We start from the raw sequence: 18,900 nt of genomic DNA, 5'->3' as shown, positions 1-18,900 counted from the left end.
AAACAGATACAAACACCGTTTACGCCCCGTTTCGTCCATCTGTCTGTCCATTAATGACCCCCATTTGTTCATTTATGCCCCCAGGTGGTGCTCTTTGTCCAGTTATTCCTCGAGTTTGCCAATATATATCTATGCCCCCATATGGTGCTCTTCCTACCATCCGTTCACCCATGCCCTCATGCTTCCATCCATGACCCCCATCTAGGTCTCCACCCCAGTCAAGTAATCAAGTAGTGTCTCTCTTGCTTGCTCCTTCTCCCTCTCTCTCTCTCTCTCTCTTACTCTCCCTGACATGGTCTCTCTCTCGTTCGCTCATTATGGGTATTGTCTTTGGGTCTACCCAATTTAGGTTGACTTGCATTGGGTTGACCGCTGAAGGTCGACAGGGCTTAGGTTGACCACTAAAGGTCGACAGGGATAGGTGAACATCTAAAATAGGTCGACATGACTAAGGTCAACAGGGTTGAAAGGTTGACACAAGCAATAGGTCAACGATAGGACACTACCCCTAGCTCTAGGACAATGCAACCACTCATTCTGTGTCATCTCTTCTAGGGTTAACCTTTCCACACAGGGTAACCCTACGGGCATCCAAAATGGCTGCCTCACCTGGTACCTATTGTGGGTGGAATTTATAACTCGCAGAAGTTACTACCCAAAAGGTCTGCGCCAACCTCTATGTTCCATTGTTTTAATGATTTTGGGTGGGATGCACTAAAGCAGAAATGCAGTAAAAACCCCGTTATCCAGGTTATTACAGCATTTTGGTGTTAACTAAAACCTGCACGCCAGGTTACCGCAAAGGGGGGTATTGCCAGCAAAAGCTGGTGATACTCCATAGAAGCCTATGGCCTTCTTATCATGAACCCCGCCGCCCTGCACTGACCACCCACCGCTCCCCTCTCACCTGTGTCCAAGCAAACCTCCTGCTGTGCTGCCCAGACCAGTGAACTACTCCTCCCTAGCCTTCCGGGTGCAGGGAGGCAGGGCCATCTTAATGCATGGGATTGAATGGCCATTTCTACAGGTGGACGAGCCGCACAGCCCGTCCACACTCAATGTACTCTGCGGCCGCTTCCACTCCCCCCATCCTGGCCACCCGCATTACACTAAACCGGCGCCTCCACTACACCGCCTACGCCCCAGCACTCATTCAGGCTGCTTGCATTACACAGCTCCACTGTGTCGCCCATCGCACGGCACTGCCAGTGATCAGTGCAGGATGGACTCGGAGGAGGCTGAGCTGCACATCATGTAAATAACATTTAGTTGGAGGGGGAGGAGCAATGTACCGCCTCTTCCTTCTCTGCTCCCTTTCCCAGCAGTACTGTGCGGTCTGTAAGCTTACTGGGGTCCAGGCCCAGGACAATCTCATGTAACAAAGCTAATAAAGGGGTTGGAGAATTGAAGCTATGATGACAGATTAAACAAATTGGGATTATTTACGCTAGAAAAGAGACATTTAAGGGGAGACATGCTAAGCTAACCATGTACAAATATATCAGGGGCCAATATAAGGAACTGTCAGGCAACCTTTCACTTTGAGGAAGGACTCTAGGACATGTGGGCATGAGTTTAGACTAGAGGAAAGAAGATTTTATTTTTACGGTCATGGCAGCCAAATCATGGAACTCTCTTCCTGGAGAGGTGGTGTCGGCAGACACAATAAATACATTTAAAATAAGGTTGGACAAACATCTATTGGGTAAAAACTTTGAGGGGTACAAATAACAATCATAATCTGTCTTTAAATAAATCAGAATACACAACGCACAATAAGGGATGGGTACTTGTGTAGTTTGGCGGCGCCCATCGCATCGCATACCATACGGCATGCGATGGTATGCGATGCAACGCAATATCGCGCGATATTGTACAATGCCATACAATTTTTAAATTGTATGACATTGTATATGGCATACAATGCCATACAATGCGATGCGATTAAACATTGTATAAGCACCCTAATGGGTGCTTACAATGTTAAATGCACCCCCACGCCACCCCCCCCCCCCCACTATAAACGTGAACCCGAAGCGTGGCGAGCGCAGCGAGCCCGCGAGGGGCGGTGGTACGCGTCCTCCGACCTTTTCATACCCCCACTATCCACGTCGGCGTGGAGTTGAGAATAGAAAGTGTGGCGAGCGTAGCAAGCCACCGAGCCCGAAGCGTGGCGAGCCCCGTGAGGGGACGCGGATACCTGTGAAGGCCGCGAGGGGACTCCGATACCTGTGAAGGTATCCGCGTCCCCTCGCCACGCTTCGGGCTCGGTGGCTCTTTGCGCTCGCCACACTTTCTATTCTCAACTCCACGCCGACGTGGATAGTGGGGGTATGAAAAGGTCGGAGGACGCGTACCGCCGCCCCTCGCGGGCTCGCTGCGCTCGCCACGCTTCAGGTTCACGTTTATAGTGGGGGGGGGTGGCGTGGGGGTGCATTCAACATTGTAAGCACCCTTTAGGGTGCTTATACAATCTTTCATCGCATAGGGGGCAAAAATCGCGTTGCATCGCATCGCATGCCATCGGGTGCATGGCATGCGATGCGATTAAAATATTGCGCGATGGAGATCGGGGGCACCGCCAAAATACACAAGTACCAAGGGATGTAGCAGATGGATCAGGTTGAACTCGATGAATGCACGTCTTTATTCAAGCGTAACTACTATGTAACTACGTATGGATGTAAAGGAGAGGGAGCAGAGAGGAAGCGGCCACAGTGATGCCTGCGATATCTGCATGAACTAGAGTAGCCTGGCGGCCTCCGCAGCTCCTGCATGGAGAGAGGTGAGCAATCACAGGGTTCCTATGAGTAGTGTTCTGCTAGTCCCAGCACATCTTGCAAACCCAAAGTGTTGGGACTTGTAGCACCAGCACAGTTAGAGAGTTCTACGTTGGTACACATTTTCAGACTATGGGCGGGATGCACTAACCTCCGCTGGTACATCCCGCCGCACATCGCAGAGTACCGCATTTTTAATAATCGCATATGCATTTACATATGCGATTATTAATGCAAAGGACAGCTCTTCCGATAGAAACTCACTCATCACTGGACATCTGGGGCTCAGTGACGGTGGCAACCGCGGGGCATGCTGGGAGGCAGGCTTCTATAGGGGCTTATGCTAGCTTTTATATATATATATATATATATATATATATATATATATAATAACGATTTTCAAAAAAATGAAAACAGGAGGCGGCACTCAAAGAAAACGTGGGTAAATTGTATTAAAGCATAAAAGTGCAAAACTGGTCAGTATACATGGTCAACAGTTTCGGAGCTGACGCCCCTTCCTCAAGACCACTGACACATCAACTGAATCAAACAAAACATAATGGTGAAGTGCAGAAAACGAAAAACAGAATGCTGTAACAAATTGCATTTAAATAGTGTAGCACTTACGTGATACCAGGGCATTGCAGGACGCCAGAAGCAGCTTCCTGCTGTGTGTGTAATCACCTGACCTCTGACATCAGTCAGTTGTCCTGGCAACAGGATGAGCGTCCGTGCCTGTGTCTGGACGGAGAGAGCAATAAATCAAAGTTGTGTTAAGAGCGCTCTGTCCCTGTGTAGGGAGACGCATGTAAACATAAGTAGTGAAGCATGTTAGGTGCCTGTGCCGTGTTGAAGATATAAAGATTTAAAATGGATTAAAAAACGTGGAGCTCGAATAGAGACAAGCAGAGGATGTATTCTAATATATATTCAAACCGCTGGTGTCACGCATGTGTGTCTAATAAGATTAGCACATATACATATTAGGAAGTGTATAAGACAATTCAATATATCATATATTAACTCATTACATTACATCAAATATTTAAAGAAGACATATATAGTATGTGATACGCGGGCATCCTGCATTCTTGTCAGGTTCTGCTAGATTTGAAACTTGCAACACAATGTTGTATTGTTGTGGGAAATACTGTCCCACTGCATAATCTAGTTTTACTTCACCACAGAAAGGGAACCAATGAATGATAATTTAATACCCCGTTACTATACTGCTACCTGGAGGGCTGTTAGGGAAAATATTTTTACAGGAAGATATTTAAAGATGTTTTTTCATTGAGTCCGCGGGGAGCCATTGAGTCCAAAAGATGGATCCAATGGGTCTCCCGCTGGAGGAGCTTTCTCAGTCGATCACCCCCCCGGATTGGCATGGGTACATGTTCTATAATGAGATGTCTAAGCTGGGACAGAGAATGATTGTGTGCCCGGAAGTGTCTGGCGACTGGCTGGTCTATATCTTTGCCCGCTAGGCAATTTTTGATGGCCGAGCGGTGTGTCGCAGCCCTTTCGCGGAAAGGCCGACTGGTTTGGCCTACATACAAAAGACGACATGGACACTGGATAATGTAAACGACAAATGGTGTGGTGCAGGTCACCACCTGGTTGATCTTGTACTTGTGGCCAGATGTGGGATGTTGGAAATACGTACCAGTGTCCATGTGTCGACAAGTTGTACAGGTGGGGCATTGATAGCAGCCGGGGGCTTTAATTTGTGTGCCAATGGGTACCATGGGAATCAGATTCGTTTTAACAACATAATCTCTGATGTTGCGACCCCTTTTAAAGCTAGACATAAGAGATGTCCGGGAGAAACATGGAAGGTCTCGATCACTAGTGACCAGTGGCCAGGTGGCATTGAGAACCCTCGGTAGGGCTGCACTGGTGGATGAAAATGTAGTTACAAAAGGGATCTTTTTAGTATCTACCTTACTTTTGCTGGCTAAGAGTTTTGTGCGAGGTATTGCAAGAACTTCAGTTTTCTGCTTCTTGAGGAGTCTATAATCATAGCCCCGTTCTAAAAACCTATGCACTACAACATCTAAAGCCTGATCCAGAGCTTCATGATTGCTGGTGATGCGGGCAATGCGTAGCATCTGTGACCTAGGGAGGCCCTTCTTCAAGCTGGGGGCATGGTGACTGCCATGGTGAAGAAGGGTGTTCCGGTCAGTTGGTTTTGTAAAAACCGTGGTACTTATCGTACCTTTGTCAAGATGGATGGTCACATCCAAATAGTTGATAAAGACAGAGCTGCATTGCATAGTTAGCTTAATGGGGTTGTCCAGTGCATTGATTTTGCTTATAAGATTATTTAACTCATCCGCACTGCCACCCCACACCATTAGGAGATCGTCTATGTAGCGAGAGTAAAAAATAATGTGTTTGGAAATATTGACATCTGAAAAGAAAAAATTGAATTCCTTGAAAAACATGTATACATTGGCTAGCGATGGGGCCACATTGGACCCCATCGCACACCCAGTACGCTGTAAATAAAAATTGCCATTATGTAAGAAATAATTTTTGGTCAAAATGAACTCCAAAAGATTCAAAAACAAAGGAATATCCAGACGGTCAAAATTATTCGAAAAAAGAAACTCTCGCATAGTAGACAGTCCCCCGGAGTGTGGGATGACAGTGTACAGACTAGAAACGTCCATGGTACTCAATATGGCAGTGTCCGGGATGTCTTGTAACTGTTGGAGTTTGATGAGTAGCTGTGTGGTATCCTTCAGAAAGTATGGTTGTGACATGACTAGGGGCTGGATTAGAGTGTCCAGGAACTGGGAAATGGGTTGGCAGAGGGAGTTGCGAGCTGAAATGATGGGGCGGACCGGAGGGTTATTGCTGTCTTTGTGAATTTTGGGAATGGAATACATTACTGGGATAATTGGATGATCAGTGGAGAGGGATTTCCAAACTTTATTGCTGATATGTCCATCCTGTAGAGCTTGTTTTAATATGATGTCCAGTTCTTTTTTGAAAATGGCTGTAGGGTCACCGGGCAACAAATTTCAAAAAAGAACTGGACATCATATTAAAACAAGCTCTACAGGATGGACATATCAGCAATAAAGTTTGGAAATCCCTCTCCACTGATCATCCAATTATCCCAGTAATGTATTCCATTCCCAAAATTCACAAAGACAGCAATAACCCTCCGGTCCGCCCCATCATTTCAGCTCGCAACTCCCTCTGCCAACCCATTTCCCAGTTCCTGGACACTCTAATCCAGCCCCTAGTCATGTCACAACCATACTTTCTGAAGGATACCACACAGCTACTCATCAAACTCCAACAGTTACAAGACATCCCGGACACTGCCATATTGAGTACCATGGACGTTTCTAGTCTGTACACTGTCATCCCACACTCCGGGGGACTGTCTACTATGCGAGAGTTTCTTTTTTCGAATAATTTTGACCGTCTGGATATTCCTTTGTTTTTGAATCTTTTGGAGTTCATTTTGACCAAAAATTATTTCTTACATAATGGCAATTTTTATTTACAGCGTACTGGGTGTGCGATGGGGTCCAATGTGGCCCCATCGCTAGCCAATGTATACATGTTTTTCAAGGAATTCAATTTTTTCTTTTCAGATGTCAATATTTCCAAACACATTATTTTTTACTCTCGCTACATAGACGATCTCCTAATGGTGTGGGGTGGCAGTGCGGATGAGTTAAATAATCTTATAAGCAAAATCAATGCACTGGACAACCCCATTAAGCTAACTATGCAATGCAGCTCTGTCTTTATCAACTATTTGGATGTGACCATCCATCTTGACAAAGGTACGATAAGTACCACGGTTTTTACAAAACCAACCGACCGGAACACCCTTCTTCACCATGGCAGTCACCATGCCCCCAGCTTGAAGAAGGGCCTCCCTAGGTCACAGATGCTACGCATTGCCCGCATCACCAGCAATCATGAAGCTCTGGATCAGGCTTTAGATGTTGTAGTGCATAGGTTTTTAGAACGGGGCTATGATTATAGACTCCTCAAGAAGCAGAAAACTGAAGTTCTTGCAATACCTCGCACAAAACTCTTAGCCAGCAAAAGTAAGGTAGATACTAAAAAGATCCCTTTTGTAACTACATTTTCATCCACCAGTGCAGCCCTACCGAGGGTTCTCAATGCCACCTGGCCACTGGTCACTAGTGATCGAGACCTTCCATGTTTCTCCCGGACATCTCTTATGTCTAGCTTTAAAAGGGGTCGCAACATCAGAGATTATGTTGTTAAAACGAATCTGATTCCCATGGTACCCATTGGCACACAAATTAAAGCCCCCGGCTGCTATCAATGCCCCACCTGTACAACTTGTCGACACATGGACACTGGTACGTATTTCCAACATCCCACATCTGGCCACAAGTACAAGATCAACCAGGTGGTGACCTGCACCACACCATTTGTCGTTTACATTATCCAGTGTCCATGTCGTCTTTTGTATGTAGGCCAAACCAGTCGGCCTTTCCGCGAAAGGGCTGCGACACACCGCTCGGCCATCAAAAATTGCCTAGCGGGCAAAGATATAGACCAGCCAGTCGCCAGACACTTCCGGGCACACAATCATTCTCTGTCCCAGCTTAGACATCTCATTATAGAACATGTACCCATGCCAATCCGGGGGGGTGATCGACTGAGAAAGCTCCTCCAGCGGGAGACCCATTGGATCCATCTTTTGGACTCAATGGCTCCCCGCGGACTCAATGAAAAAACATCTTTAAATATCTTCCTGTAAAAATATTTTCCCTAACAGCCCTCCAGGTAGCAGTATAGTAACGGGGTATTAAATTATCATTCATTGGTTCCCTTTCTGTGGTGAAGTAAAACTAGATTATGCAGTGGGACAGTATTTCCCACAACAATACAACATTGTGTTGCAAGTTTCAAATCTAGCAGAACCTGACAAGAATGCAGGATGCCCGCGTATCACATACTATATATGTCTTCTTTAAATATTTGATGTAATGTAATGAGTTAATATATGATATATTGAATTGTCTTATACACTTCCTAATATGTATATGTGCTAATCTTATTAGACACACATGCGTGACACCAGCGGTTTGAATATATATTAGAATACATCCTCTGCTTGTCTCTATTCGAGCTCCACGTTTTTTAATCCATTTTAAATCTTTATATCTTCAACACGGCACAGGCACCTAACATGCTTCACTACTTATGTTTACATGCGTCTCCCTACACAGGGACAGAGCGCTCTTAACACAACTTTGATTTATTGCTCTCTCCGTCCAGACACAGGCACGGACGCTCATCCTGTTGCCAGGACAACTGACTGATGTCAGAGGTCAGGTGATTACACACACAGCAGGAAGCTGCTTCTGGCGTCCTGCAATGCCCTGGTATCACGTAAGTGCTACACTATTTAAATGCAATTTGTTACAGCATTCTGTTTTTCGTTTTCTGCACTTCACCATTATGTTTTGTTTGATTCAGTTGATGTGTCAGTGGTCTTGAGGAAGGGGCGTTAGCTCCGAAACTGTTGACCATGTATACTGACCAGTTTTGCACTTTTATGCTTTAATACAATTTACCCACGTTTTCTTTGAGTGCCGCCTCCTGTTTTCATTTTTTTGAAAATCGTTATTATATATTTCTGATGTGGAAGGCACCTCACCTGTTGACCTATTGGATATACTAAGTGCCGGTCCTCTCGACCTCTATATATATATATATATATATATTAGGGCGGAGTGAAAAAATTTCAATTGAGATATTCAAAATCGGCCAGTGTGGAAAAGTTGTGACTTGACCTGAATAAGAAACGTGCAAAAGCTTTTTGATCTGAGTCAACATCTTCTGTTCTGGCAAGAAGCCTGAAGTTTCACTTTTAAGGTGAAAATAATGAAACCTATGAAGACGGTCCGATCTAGTTACATTTTTTTTACTTATGATGTTCTCAAGGGGACAAAAGCTACGCAGCACAATTACTGCAACTAACATGTGAGAGACAGTTAACGTGAACAGGGTAGAGGGCATGTAATGCACACACAGGGCAGCAGGTGGCAGCAGAACACAGGGGGATCATAAGGTCAAAGACTCGGAATGAGGGCCTGATTCTGGTTCACTTGCAAATATGTTATTCTCTCTCTATTTTCTCTCTAATGGACAAAACCATGTGCACTGCAGGTGGGGCAGATGTAACGTGTGCAGAGAGAGTTCGATTTGTGGTAGTTATTTTGTTTCTGTGCAGAGTAAATACTGGCTGCTTCATTTTTACACTGCAATATAGATATCAGTTTGAAGTACACCCCACCCAAATCTAACTCTCTCTGCACATGTTACATCTGCCCCACCTGCAGTGCAGCAAGGTTTTGTCCATTAGAGAATTGGCTTTTGCAAGTGAACCAGAACCAGGCCCTATGTGCACTGCAGGTGGGGCAGATGTAACATGTGCAGAGAGTTAGATTTGGGTGGGGCAAGAATTTCATGATCCAGGAGGTTGCTAGGGGATTGACCGGCTGTCAATCATCCAGCGTACGGCCGGCGATCACAGACCATCGCTGACTGTGGCCACACACACGGAGGACTTGTGCATGCGTGGTCCCACAATAATCTCCAGGGCTCCAAAGTACCAGCCAATCAGCATCTAACTGCCATGTTACAGGCTGGGTTTGAAAAAATAACAGTTAGAAGCTGGTTGACTGGTACTTTAAATATTCTCTTTGTAATAACATACCTGACAACTTTGAATAACGGACAAGAGGGACAAATGCACACTTTTGGGGGCGTGGTCAGGGGCGTGGCCTTTGATTGTGGCACTTTCTGCAAGGCCACGCCCCATTTGGCTGCTGGTATGCCCCCTGTCCATGTATCACAGTGAATGGATGCTAAATGCATGCGTCAGATGACAGAATCCACATGATTTTCCGTAATTTGCACAGTCGCCAACCAATCAGTGGCCGCTAAAGTAAGGAACAGGATGCTATTGTGGGATTGTGGGAACAGGACGCTATAGTGGAAATGAGACCCTGATTGGCTTCGAGTACTCTGACTGTCAATCAATACCAGCCCGGCATTGTCGTACATAAAAGCAAAATTGCCCAAAAATAAGTTAGTAAATCACACATACAGTTTTTCCAACGGTAGTATTTGGTTGCTAAGGCATCATTGAGGTATGAGGCACAAAGCGCCCCAGGTCGACAGTCAATAAGTCGATCACTATTGGTTGACAGGCAATAAGTCGACACATGGAAAAGGTTGCCATGGTCATGGTCAGCATTTAACAAAAAGTGGACACACGCAAAAAAAAAAGGTTTCCATGGAAGTGGACGACGCGTGAAAAAGTCGACATGATTTTTTGGGATGTCTAAATCATGATTAACTCATATAACCCTTTTCATGAGTAGACCATGTTTACCTTTTGCTTGTGTCAACCTTTTGTCATTGTCATCCTTTTTCCTGTGTCAACATATTGCCTGTGGTCTATCTATCGACTCGACCTAATTACTATCGACCAATCGAGCCCAGTGATGCCAGTAGATCTTACAGAATGTATGGAATGTGGCTGATGCAGGACATGGGCGTTACAGGTGTCAGTAACTGGTGGCACCAATTGTATGAGTAAGATTCGATTAACCAATAGAGAGAGAGGAGCACAGACGTACCTTCTTGTGGTGCAACATACGCCGTATCCACACTTCTATTGTGCTGTGCTGAGAATATATACAATGCGGGAGATAGTCATTATATACCATGCGATATAGGAACATTACACATGCATGTCAGCGCCACGCCGCCTAACGCCCGCCCACGCTGCCCGCATCCCCTCCCTAGCATGTGGCATTCCCTTTGCATGTGGCCGAAGGGGAGAGAAATCATTCCCGAAAATCGGGTCCACCTCCCGGCCCCCTGGGAAGTCTCCCGCTTTCTGGTCATAGCCCCCGCTCCCCCCCCCCCCCTTGCCCGCTGGTTTAACTACCGCAAATCGCGGGTCCGTGCAGATGGGGCGGGGCTAAAATGATGCAATATGATGCAGGGCCAAATTATGTCAGCCTTGCTCCCGCCCCCCTGACGTGTTGCCTCTCCTGGCTTCTCCCGGAGAGGTGAAATTTAAAGTAGGAAGTACAGTATGTTCTATAGTCTGGCAGAAGGATTATAATTCTGCATTCTTCCTCTTACACCTACACATAGTTGCCTACCCTCCTGCATTCTGCAGGAGACTCCCTGAAATAGCAGCAATCTCCCTCTCTCCCTCATTGGTCTAGAAATCTCCCTCATGTCACCTAGCCCACATTACACTGATACTTTTTTTGGGGAAAAAGGAATGAGAGATAGATACATTTACATTGAATCATCAGCACCATTTTCCAGCACTTTAGCAAGTATAGTCTGTTACTAACTTCATTGGGGCTCATCTACATTTGAATCGAAATAATTTGAAAATATTCATCTCAGATGTAACAGTACACACCCACGCTTCTAGGTGCCACATTCACAATCTCTTTTCACAATCTCTCCATATATCGAACTAGACACGCCCTTTGGGTGGAGCATGACACGCCCCCTCAATAAGGCGCTGTGCAAAATTCTATTTCCAACAATAATCTCCCTCAAACTAGTTATCAAAAGTATGCAAGTACGCACCTACATGTGGTATTCCCTGTGACTCCGGCTGTAATTGCAGTAATTTATAACTATATTCTCCTGCATTTATCTGAGACTAGGCCCTTACGGGGAAGCGTGAGTCACAGCCTGGGAGATATAACAAGGAGGAGAATTATACAGACAGCTGCTTTGTAGTTGCAGGCAGTTCGGGAGCTGACTGAATCTAGAACTTGCCTATCAGCAAAGTACAAGGGAAAATGCGCTGCTGTATCCCATTCTAGCCTACGTGCTTCATATAGCTAAATTCACTAAGCAGTGGTTTTGGTGTTGTTTAGAACCTGTCAAAAACCACCGCAGATTGACTGCGGTTTCGGGTGCACGAAGTCCCGGGATCCGATTTTCAAATGTCGGGAGTAATGTAATTGGATGATATTCCTGTCAATCCATTTTGTCTGTCAAAATCAGAGGTAGCCAAATCCAGTCCTCAAGAGCTACCAACAGTTCACATTTCCCAGACCACCTAGCTCCTTGATGGCTAACCTTGACACTCCAGCTGTTGTCGAACTACACATCCCAGCATGCTCTGCTTCAGTTTTGCTATTTGACCATGCTAAATTTGATGCAGAGCATGCTGGGATGTGTAGTTCAACAGCAGCTGGAGTGTCAAGGTTAGCCATCAAGGCCCTAGCTGATGCACAGGTGCACTCATTAATAACTCAGATGTTAAAAGATCCACAGGTGGAGCTAATTACTTCACGTGTGATTCTGGAGGTTATTCTAATTGATTTGTTGATCGCTTAATTGGAGACCTGGAAAACATTAACCCTTGGTAGTTCTCAAGGACAGGAGTTGGCTTCCCCTGGTCAAAATCATTCATGTGACCGTTCTTTCAGCCATTGTGCCTGTCTGGGTAATTTTCTTGGGAGGGTTGGCCCGGCGATTTTAAAAGCAAACTGCTGCTTGATAAATCAGGGGTATACTATTCTTTGTATGGTCTGTAATGACCAATCAGATTCTACTTCTTATTTATTTATCATCTTCTAAAAGACAATAGATGGAATCTGATTGAATGCAATGAGCAGCATTCCATCTTTAATAGAACTCTAATTTTAGTAAATTTACCCCTAAGCCGGAGGGTAAATTATATTGTTTGTATTGCCACTAATGCTATAAAACAAATAAGTGTAATCAGGGGTGGATTGGCCCACCGGGAAACCGGGCCATTTCCCGGTGTGCCGGCCCAAAAGTCATTAAAAAGGGGCCGGCCACACTCCCCCCTGGGCTGGCTGGGCCGTGGGCAGCAGCCGCAGCACTTTGCCCACTTCCAAAATGTCTGCGGGAGGGCTGCTGCGCATGCACGCACAGCACCTCCCAGGCTCTCAGTTCCCATTCCCCCTCCGCCCGGCCAGCACTGAAGAAGCAGCAGCAGATGAGCCAAACCCCCCCCCCCCCGGTGAGCATTATTGCATAAATAAATGATCAAACGCAGCTGCTGCACTCAACAAACTGAAAATGTGGATCTACGTTTGTATCTACAAGTGGCCATGCTCGGACTTCAGACAATAGAACTTACATTTTGAATCCAAGATCATTTCACTTTTCTCGACTGTAGTTTCTGGGAAATCTAGAAAAAAAAAAGTTTATTGTTGTTTATTGTGCCTGAAATCGATGGCATATTATCTATGAGAAAGGTTCTACCCGTATTTTGTTATACTACATGTAAACGATTATATCAGCTCATTAAAGAACCTGAGAATTAGTTGGGAGCCAGTGACATCACAGAGGCATGGCGTTCCTAGATGGGTATAAGGCAGTGATTCCCAAACTGTGTGCCGTGGTTCCCTGGGGTGCCGCAGGACACATGCAGGGGTGCCGCGGCTTGGTGGTCCAGGACCAACTCAAAATTATTAATGGTTAATTATTTATGAGCAAAACCAGTGCTGGTGGCTGCCAATCATAGAATGTGTACCAACAGAAGCAAATCTGCCCTTTACCACATAAGTGCCGATAAGAATCGCATATAAACCCAATCTAAATACAATTTTTGGGACCTAGGGGTGCCGTGAAAAAAATTCTTATTCTCTAGGGTGCCGTGAATCAAAAAAGATTGGGAACCCCTGGTATAAGGGATTTGGCTTGTCTGGAAGACCCATTTGGCATTTTGGGGAGAAAAGATACAAAGGGGTATCAATATCAAAAATCACAGTTTTTTCCATTTTTCAATAAGTAAATCAGTCGCTTGCCACATGAAACCGCCTTGTGGGGGCAACAGAGGTCTTCTCTCAGTCTCCGGGCCACCTGCGTTTCTGGAATGTCGCCTGGTCTCAGGGATTAACATTGTACAATTTATTACCTGTAACAGTATCCGGGCAGAAGGCGATATCCATCCCTTTTATTGAAGAGTTAATGTGCGTGTTCACAAAACACTCAATGGCGGCTTTGTCACAGTCACAGAGGAGTTTCTCACATTCATGGCCAGACTCTGGGGGGTACAAGAAACACAAGACCCCATTTACAGATCTGCTTTCCACCATCTGTCCGGCTTTACAATGAGGACTCGGGGGAATAATTATGTGTACAATTCTCGTATACCTTTGTCATTCACAATGACTGTGGCTCTTAAGTCTTATTAGATGGGAACCTTATTTCAAAAATGATCGATATAATAATTATCCTCTATTTAGAAACATATTCTGCAGCCCTGTAGAGAACATTTGGGTCATTCACATCTGTTGCTTCCCTATTGGAGCTTATAATCTAAATTTAGCATCACTCAAATACACAGATGGATGGTGGTCAGGATGCCAACGTTCACTATATAGAGGTGCAATGAATTCCACGCCAGAATCCCTACTGCTGGGATGCAGAATGTAACTATGCCAGGTAGGGTTAGGATCTGACCAGAGCTGGAGGTGGTTGGGGGGGAGGGGAGTTTGATTTAGCCACTAGTGGCAGGATTACGTTTTGGGTGGAGGAGGTTATTGTTAGGCTGCAGGGAGGTATGGTTAGTGTTTAGCATTTAGAGGGGGTTAGGCTTTGGATGTGGCGAGGGGGGTTTGGTTTAGGTGGAGGGGTTAGGGGAATGTACTAGTGGGGAGGGTCAAGTTGCACGGGGAGAGATAGGGTTAGGCTGCTATATGGGAAGGTTTGGGGGGCAGGGGTATGGTAATTATACTCATTGGGATGCCAGGGTTGGTATTCTGACTGCTGGTCATCTGTATGTATCCCTCACACACTTGGTTCAGGGTGGCTGAAGAGAAGAGGGGGTCCATCATGTGAGGGCCCCCCTCCTCTTTCTTGTGCGGTGAAGAGGAGTAGACTTCCTACAGTAAATGCGTAGGTCTCCGGGAAAATGGCTTCCATGCCATGATCCCAGAGATATTTCTACTGTACAAGAGCAAATATACAGAAAAATAGCTGCCACATGAGCTAAGTATAACTCTACAATTTGTCCTTTTGGCCAATAAAAAAAATTACCCTGAGTCCAATTGTCTGAACCCAAACCATTTGATGCCCGAGCAAAAGCCAATGTGTGTGGTCTTCACCTGATCTGCGATGATCATACATATGCAAATTAGATCATAATGTGTACTGCCCAATTGCTTTTGCTTGGTCAGTACCAAGGCCTAATCTCAACTGGCAATGGATAATTATTATTTCTTTAGTCATTAGAGGCTGAAATACATTTGTGGTGGAGGATCTCGGCCTTGTCCCCTTGGTGTCTTACCACATGTTAGGTTCTTTGAGAGGCAGCTGGCTTCAGCAATAATTTGGGATGGGTCCCAGATACAGTCCATCTCCTGAGCCTCTTCATAGCACTTGCGATGTTGGAAACAACAGCTAGAAGATAGACCATAGTGTTGTCTCAGCAAGATAATAATAAGATGATCATTGACATTCCTTCTGTCATTTCTGTGGATGCATACAACTTAGAATTGCTTTAGTCTTTATTATCACATTTTGTTAGCTTTGCGGAAGCCATTTTGTTGCCTGATTTAATGTTCTGGCTCATTACTTCACTAGGAACTAGTCAATAAAATGGCTGCCGGCGTGTTCCCAACACGTCTGCCACTAAGAAGGGCAGATCCAATGAATTGTATGGAGTATACTAAAAACAAGTCACAAACGTGCAAAGCTTCTGCTCCATAGTTTTGTTGGAAGTTTATACCAAAATAAAGGCTAAAGAACCCTACAAATAAATGTCTTATTACTGCTTTAAATAATAGGCCAGCTCTACCATTAGGTAAATTAAGGAAAATGCCTAAGGTGCGGGATCTGGGGGGGGGGGGGGTGCCACTGAGTCTGCCTATCACAAAATGAAGGAGGTCTATGAGGAAGACATCCTTGTTGTACTTGATGCTGGTGTCAACTGTGGATCTTCTAAGATGCCACCTCCACACTATCATTTGATGGGATGGAAAGTGGGTATTGGTGGCAGTGCGAGGTTGGTGGGGGAGGCAGTAGGTTTAAGTTTTGCCTAAGGTGCCAAGAAGCCATACATAGGGCCTGACAGTAATGGTTACATTATCCCATGTATAATATGCATCAGACAATACACTATCGACCCCATAACCCTCACCTGTCGGCCGCATCTACAGGAAGCCCCTCCAGCTCGTATCTACAGGCACAGCCATAGTCCTCCAAGTCTTTGGGGCAGAGCCCGGTGACGCATTTCAACTTGCTTACAAAGTTAAGCAGCGCGGGAAAATTTGTAAATATAACTTGTAACCAAGTAAAGTGGGAACCGAGGCAATCTGCATGACAAAGAAGACACAGTTGTAAAAAAAAAAAAAAAAAAATTCTGGAATTGTCAGACACAGTGGGTGAAATTTAATAGGATGAGATATTCAGAAAGTGAGAGATTTTGGAAGAAATCTCCAGTTTTTTTAAAGCGGCAATCATTTACACTTCAAAATCAAACTGGTTTTGCAGTGTAAATGATTGCCGCTTTAAAAAAAAACCTGGAGATTTCTTCCCAAATCTCTCACTTTCTGAATATCTCATCCTATTAAATCTCACCCACAGTAACACATAGTCGGACTGGCCACATAGTGACCTTTCCATGCAAGTGTAATAAAAATAGCTAAAAACAAACAGTTCATGCGCTCAAATGGACCATTCAATTATTATTCAATGAACATGAGTTTTTGAAACACAAATCGTCCTGTTTAAACAAAGTTCTAGCATTAATTCTGCTGTAGCTAGTTGTGACTTACAAACTCGTTACTTGTACTTACCTAGAAATGATGTCACGCCTTCTATATTTTTAAAGACCCCATTGAAGGTAATGTTATCTGGAAGAAGTCAAGAAGATAAAACAAATACATACTGTATTCCTATTAAATGTAACAAATAAGGCCACCGTTATGCCGATATTCATGGGATTTCCACAGGACCATCTTGACAGCATTATGGACTCCTGGGTAGTGCAGTTGGGCCCTTACCTACACAACCTCACCTCTCTTGGTGCTCCTCACTGACAACATTGGGCATGATGACATCCTGCCCTACATTCACTGACAACGTCAGGCATGATGACAGCACACCCTACATTCATAAATAAAATCTAATTTTATTTATTTGATTTGGGCTGCTCTGGGACCCCTATGCTTGTGGGGCCCCCATGCAATAGCCCACCCAGCCCAGTGAGAAAGATGGCCCTTGATTACCATGGAAAATGTCTAAACTATGATGAGATTTGAAGGAGTAGAGGGTGGGATATCAGGAGAGGAAAGAAATTAAAAAGGTGGGTGAGATGCAGGCAGATGTTTGATGAAAAGCTAATGCAGGCGATGGAAGGGCTTGGGATTAGGGGGGCAGGTGGAGTGTGTAAAGGGAGGGAAGGCCAGGATCTCCTCCCCAGTAGTAGAGAGGAAGGACCAGAAGGATGGAGAGCAGGATGGGAGGATAGAAGGAGCAAATACAGAGTTTTCCTGCATGATAGATTGTATTTTGGAGGTGAAGAAGGAGGCAAAGCCAGGGGGCAGGTATGGGTGAAGGGAGGGGGAGAGAGGCAGATATTGGAGCATGTTAGGGTTGGAGTTCAGTCTGGTGAAAGCTGATCAAAGTGGTACGGACAGGTGAATCATAGTCAGAGGCAAGGGATTGGTTGTACAGGGTGACAATCTGGTTAGGACAAGTCAGATCAGTGATAGTGGAAAGGGGGGATTTGGGTGAGGAGGAGGAGGAGGAGGAGGAGAAGGCTGCTGGATTAAGGTTATCAGGATTGTGCTTGATGAATGAAGTTTAAAGAGCTGGGAATGAAGCAAGAGGTGAAGTAGAGATGAGGGTGGTTGGAGACTGGGAATGGAGAGAAAGAACCAGAAAGATTAAATAAGTGGGTGAAGATGATACTGAGGGGTTGACTACGGCTTTGGGTGGAAGTGGATGACCATTGTGATAGGCAAATGGAGGATGTAAGGGAGAGAACTTTGGAATCAGCAGTGTCAAAGGTGTTTCCCAATAGGGATGTGAAAGTCACCAAGGATAGGGAAGGGAGGTCAAAGGAGATAACGTAGTAAAGCCAAGCTGCAATGTTACAGTATAGAGGAAATAGGTAGATGGACCTGGGAGATGGGAGATGACTACTACACAAAAGGTGGCATTTGAAGAAAAGGCAAACTGAATGGAGAAAGAAGGGAAGGTTCAGGTGGAGTGAAACTATATAGTGACAATGATAATCCATCTAATTATACCACAGTATAATTATTGTTGTGAACATACATCGAACACTGATATATAAGCTGCTAGGTATAGGCCTGGACGGATTTACATTGGTGTTATAGACCATAACACCAATGTAAATCCATCCAGGCCTATACCTACTGTAGCAGCTTATAGTAGGAGCCTGTGGGGGCATTTCCTTATAAGAATGGAATGTACATAATAGATCCTTTCCTCTTACTTACTGATGTTTCTTAACGGTAGATCGGTAAGTTCCGATAGTACAGGAGAGACTCCGGATTCTTGAGCATATGTGGTTTCTACAAAACAAGGTTGAATGATAATTAATAGTACCCAATAAACTTTTAAATACATCATTGCAGATGTGGAAATTGTGGCACTACTCAGGGGTATCCGGTTTTTAGATCTACAGTATAAAAACAGTCAATAGGTAAACCCGAAATAGTCAACATACAAAAGCTATACAAGTTCAAAAGGTCAACACGACAGTAGTGATGACTCAACACACAAATGGTTGGCACAAATTATTTTTCTTTCTACTTTTTCATCATCCACTTGGACTATGAAGCAAATCCACTGAGTTTCACTAATGTGGCTCAGATATGGTGAATCATAGAAAAGGCCATGTTGACCTTTGACACTGTAGACTTATTTCTTACCTGTCGAACTAGTCTATTGTCTACATTTTGACCCTGTTGACCTTTTGACCTTGTCAACCGTTGCATGTTGACCTATGGGCTGTCTATCTTTTTTACTGGAGATAAATTGAACCACACCCCTATTTGAGCGACTCATAAGAGGTTCTCGTTTCAAAACCTTACATTACCTTTGTAGAGAA

At 44.7% G+C, this 18,900-nt stretch overlaps 1 protein-coding gene and 1 long non-coding RNA gene across 4 annotated transcripts in view; one reads left to right on the top strand and one right to left on the bottom strand.

Annotated features, from left to right (window-relative positions):
- Positions 1-18,900, bottom strand: part of LOC146005573 (uncharacterized) — a 97,406-nt gene that overhangs the window by 26,473 nt on the left and 52,033 nt on the right. For all 3 annotated transcript variants that reach the window (XM_083144864.1, XM_083144865.1, XM_083144866.1), the window contains 7 exons: positions 18,287-18,361; positions 16,616-16,672; positions 15,958-16,132; positions 15,106-15,218; positions 13,732-13,860; positions 12,952-13,002; positions 10,439-10,486 (listed from right to left, as the gene is read on the bottom strand). In XM_083144864.1, coding sequence (XP_083000990.1) covers positions 10,439-10,486; positions 12,952-13,002; positions 13,732-13,860; positions 15,106-15,218; positions 15,958-16,132; positions 16,616-16,672; positions 18,287-18,361 — 648 coding nt within the window. The remainder of the gene's footprint in view (positions 1-10,438; positions 10,487-12,951; positions 13,003-13,731; positions 13,861-15,105; positions 15,219-15,957; positions 16,133-16,615; positions 16,673-18,286; positions 18,362-18,900) is intronic.
- The window catches only part of LOC146005575 (uncharacterized), a 35,337-nt gene continuing 24,388 nt past the window's right edge, over positions 7,952-18,900 (top strand). The window contains exon 1 of the long non-coding RNA XR_014444028.1: positions 7,952-8,180. This is a non-coding gene — a long non-coding RNA (uncharacterized LOC146005575). The remainder of the gene's footprint in view (positions 8,181-18,900) is intronic.

Source organism: Crinia signifera, chromosome 5 (assembly GCF_055691185.1).
Source record: "Crinia signifera chromosome 5, ASM5569118v1, whole genome shotgun sequence".
Taxonomy (NCBI): Eukaryota; Metazoa; Chordata; class Amphibia; order Anura; family Myobatrachidae; genus Crinia; species Crinia signifera.
This window is presented reverse-complemented; position numbering and strand designations above follow the sequence as displayed.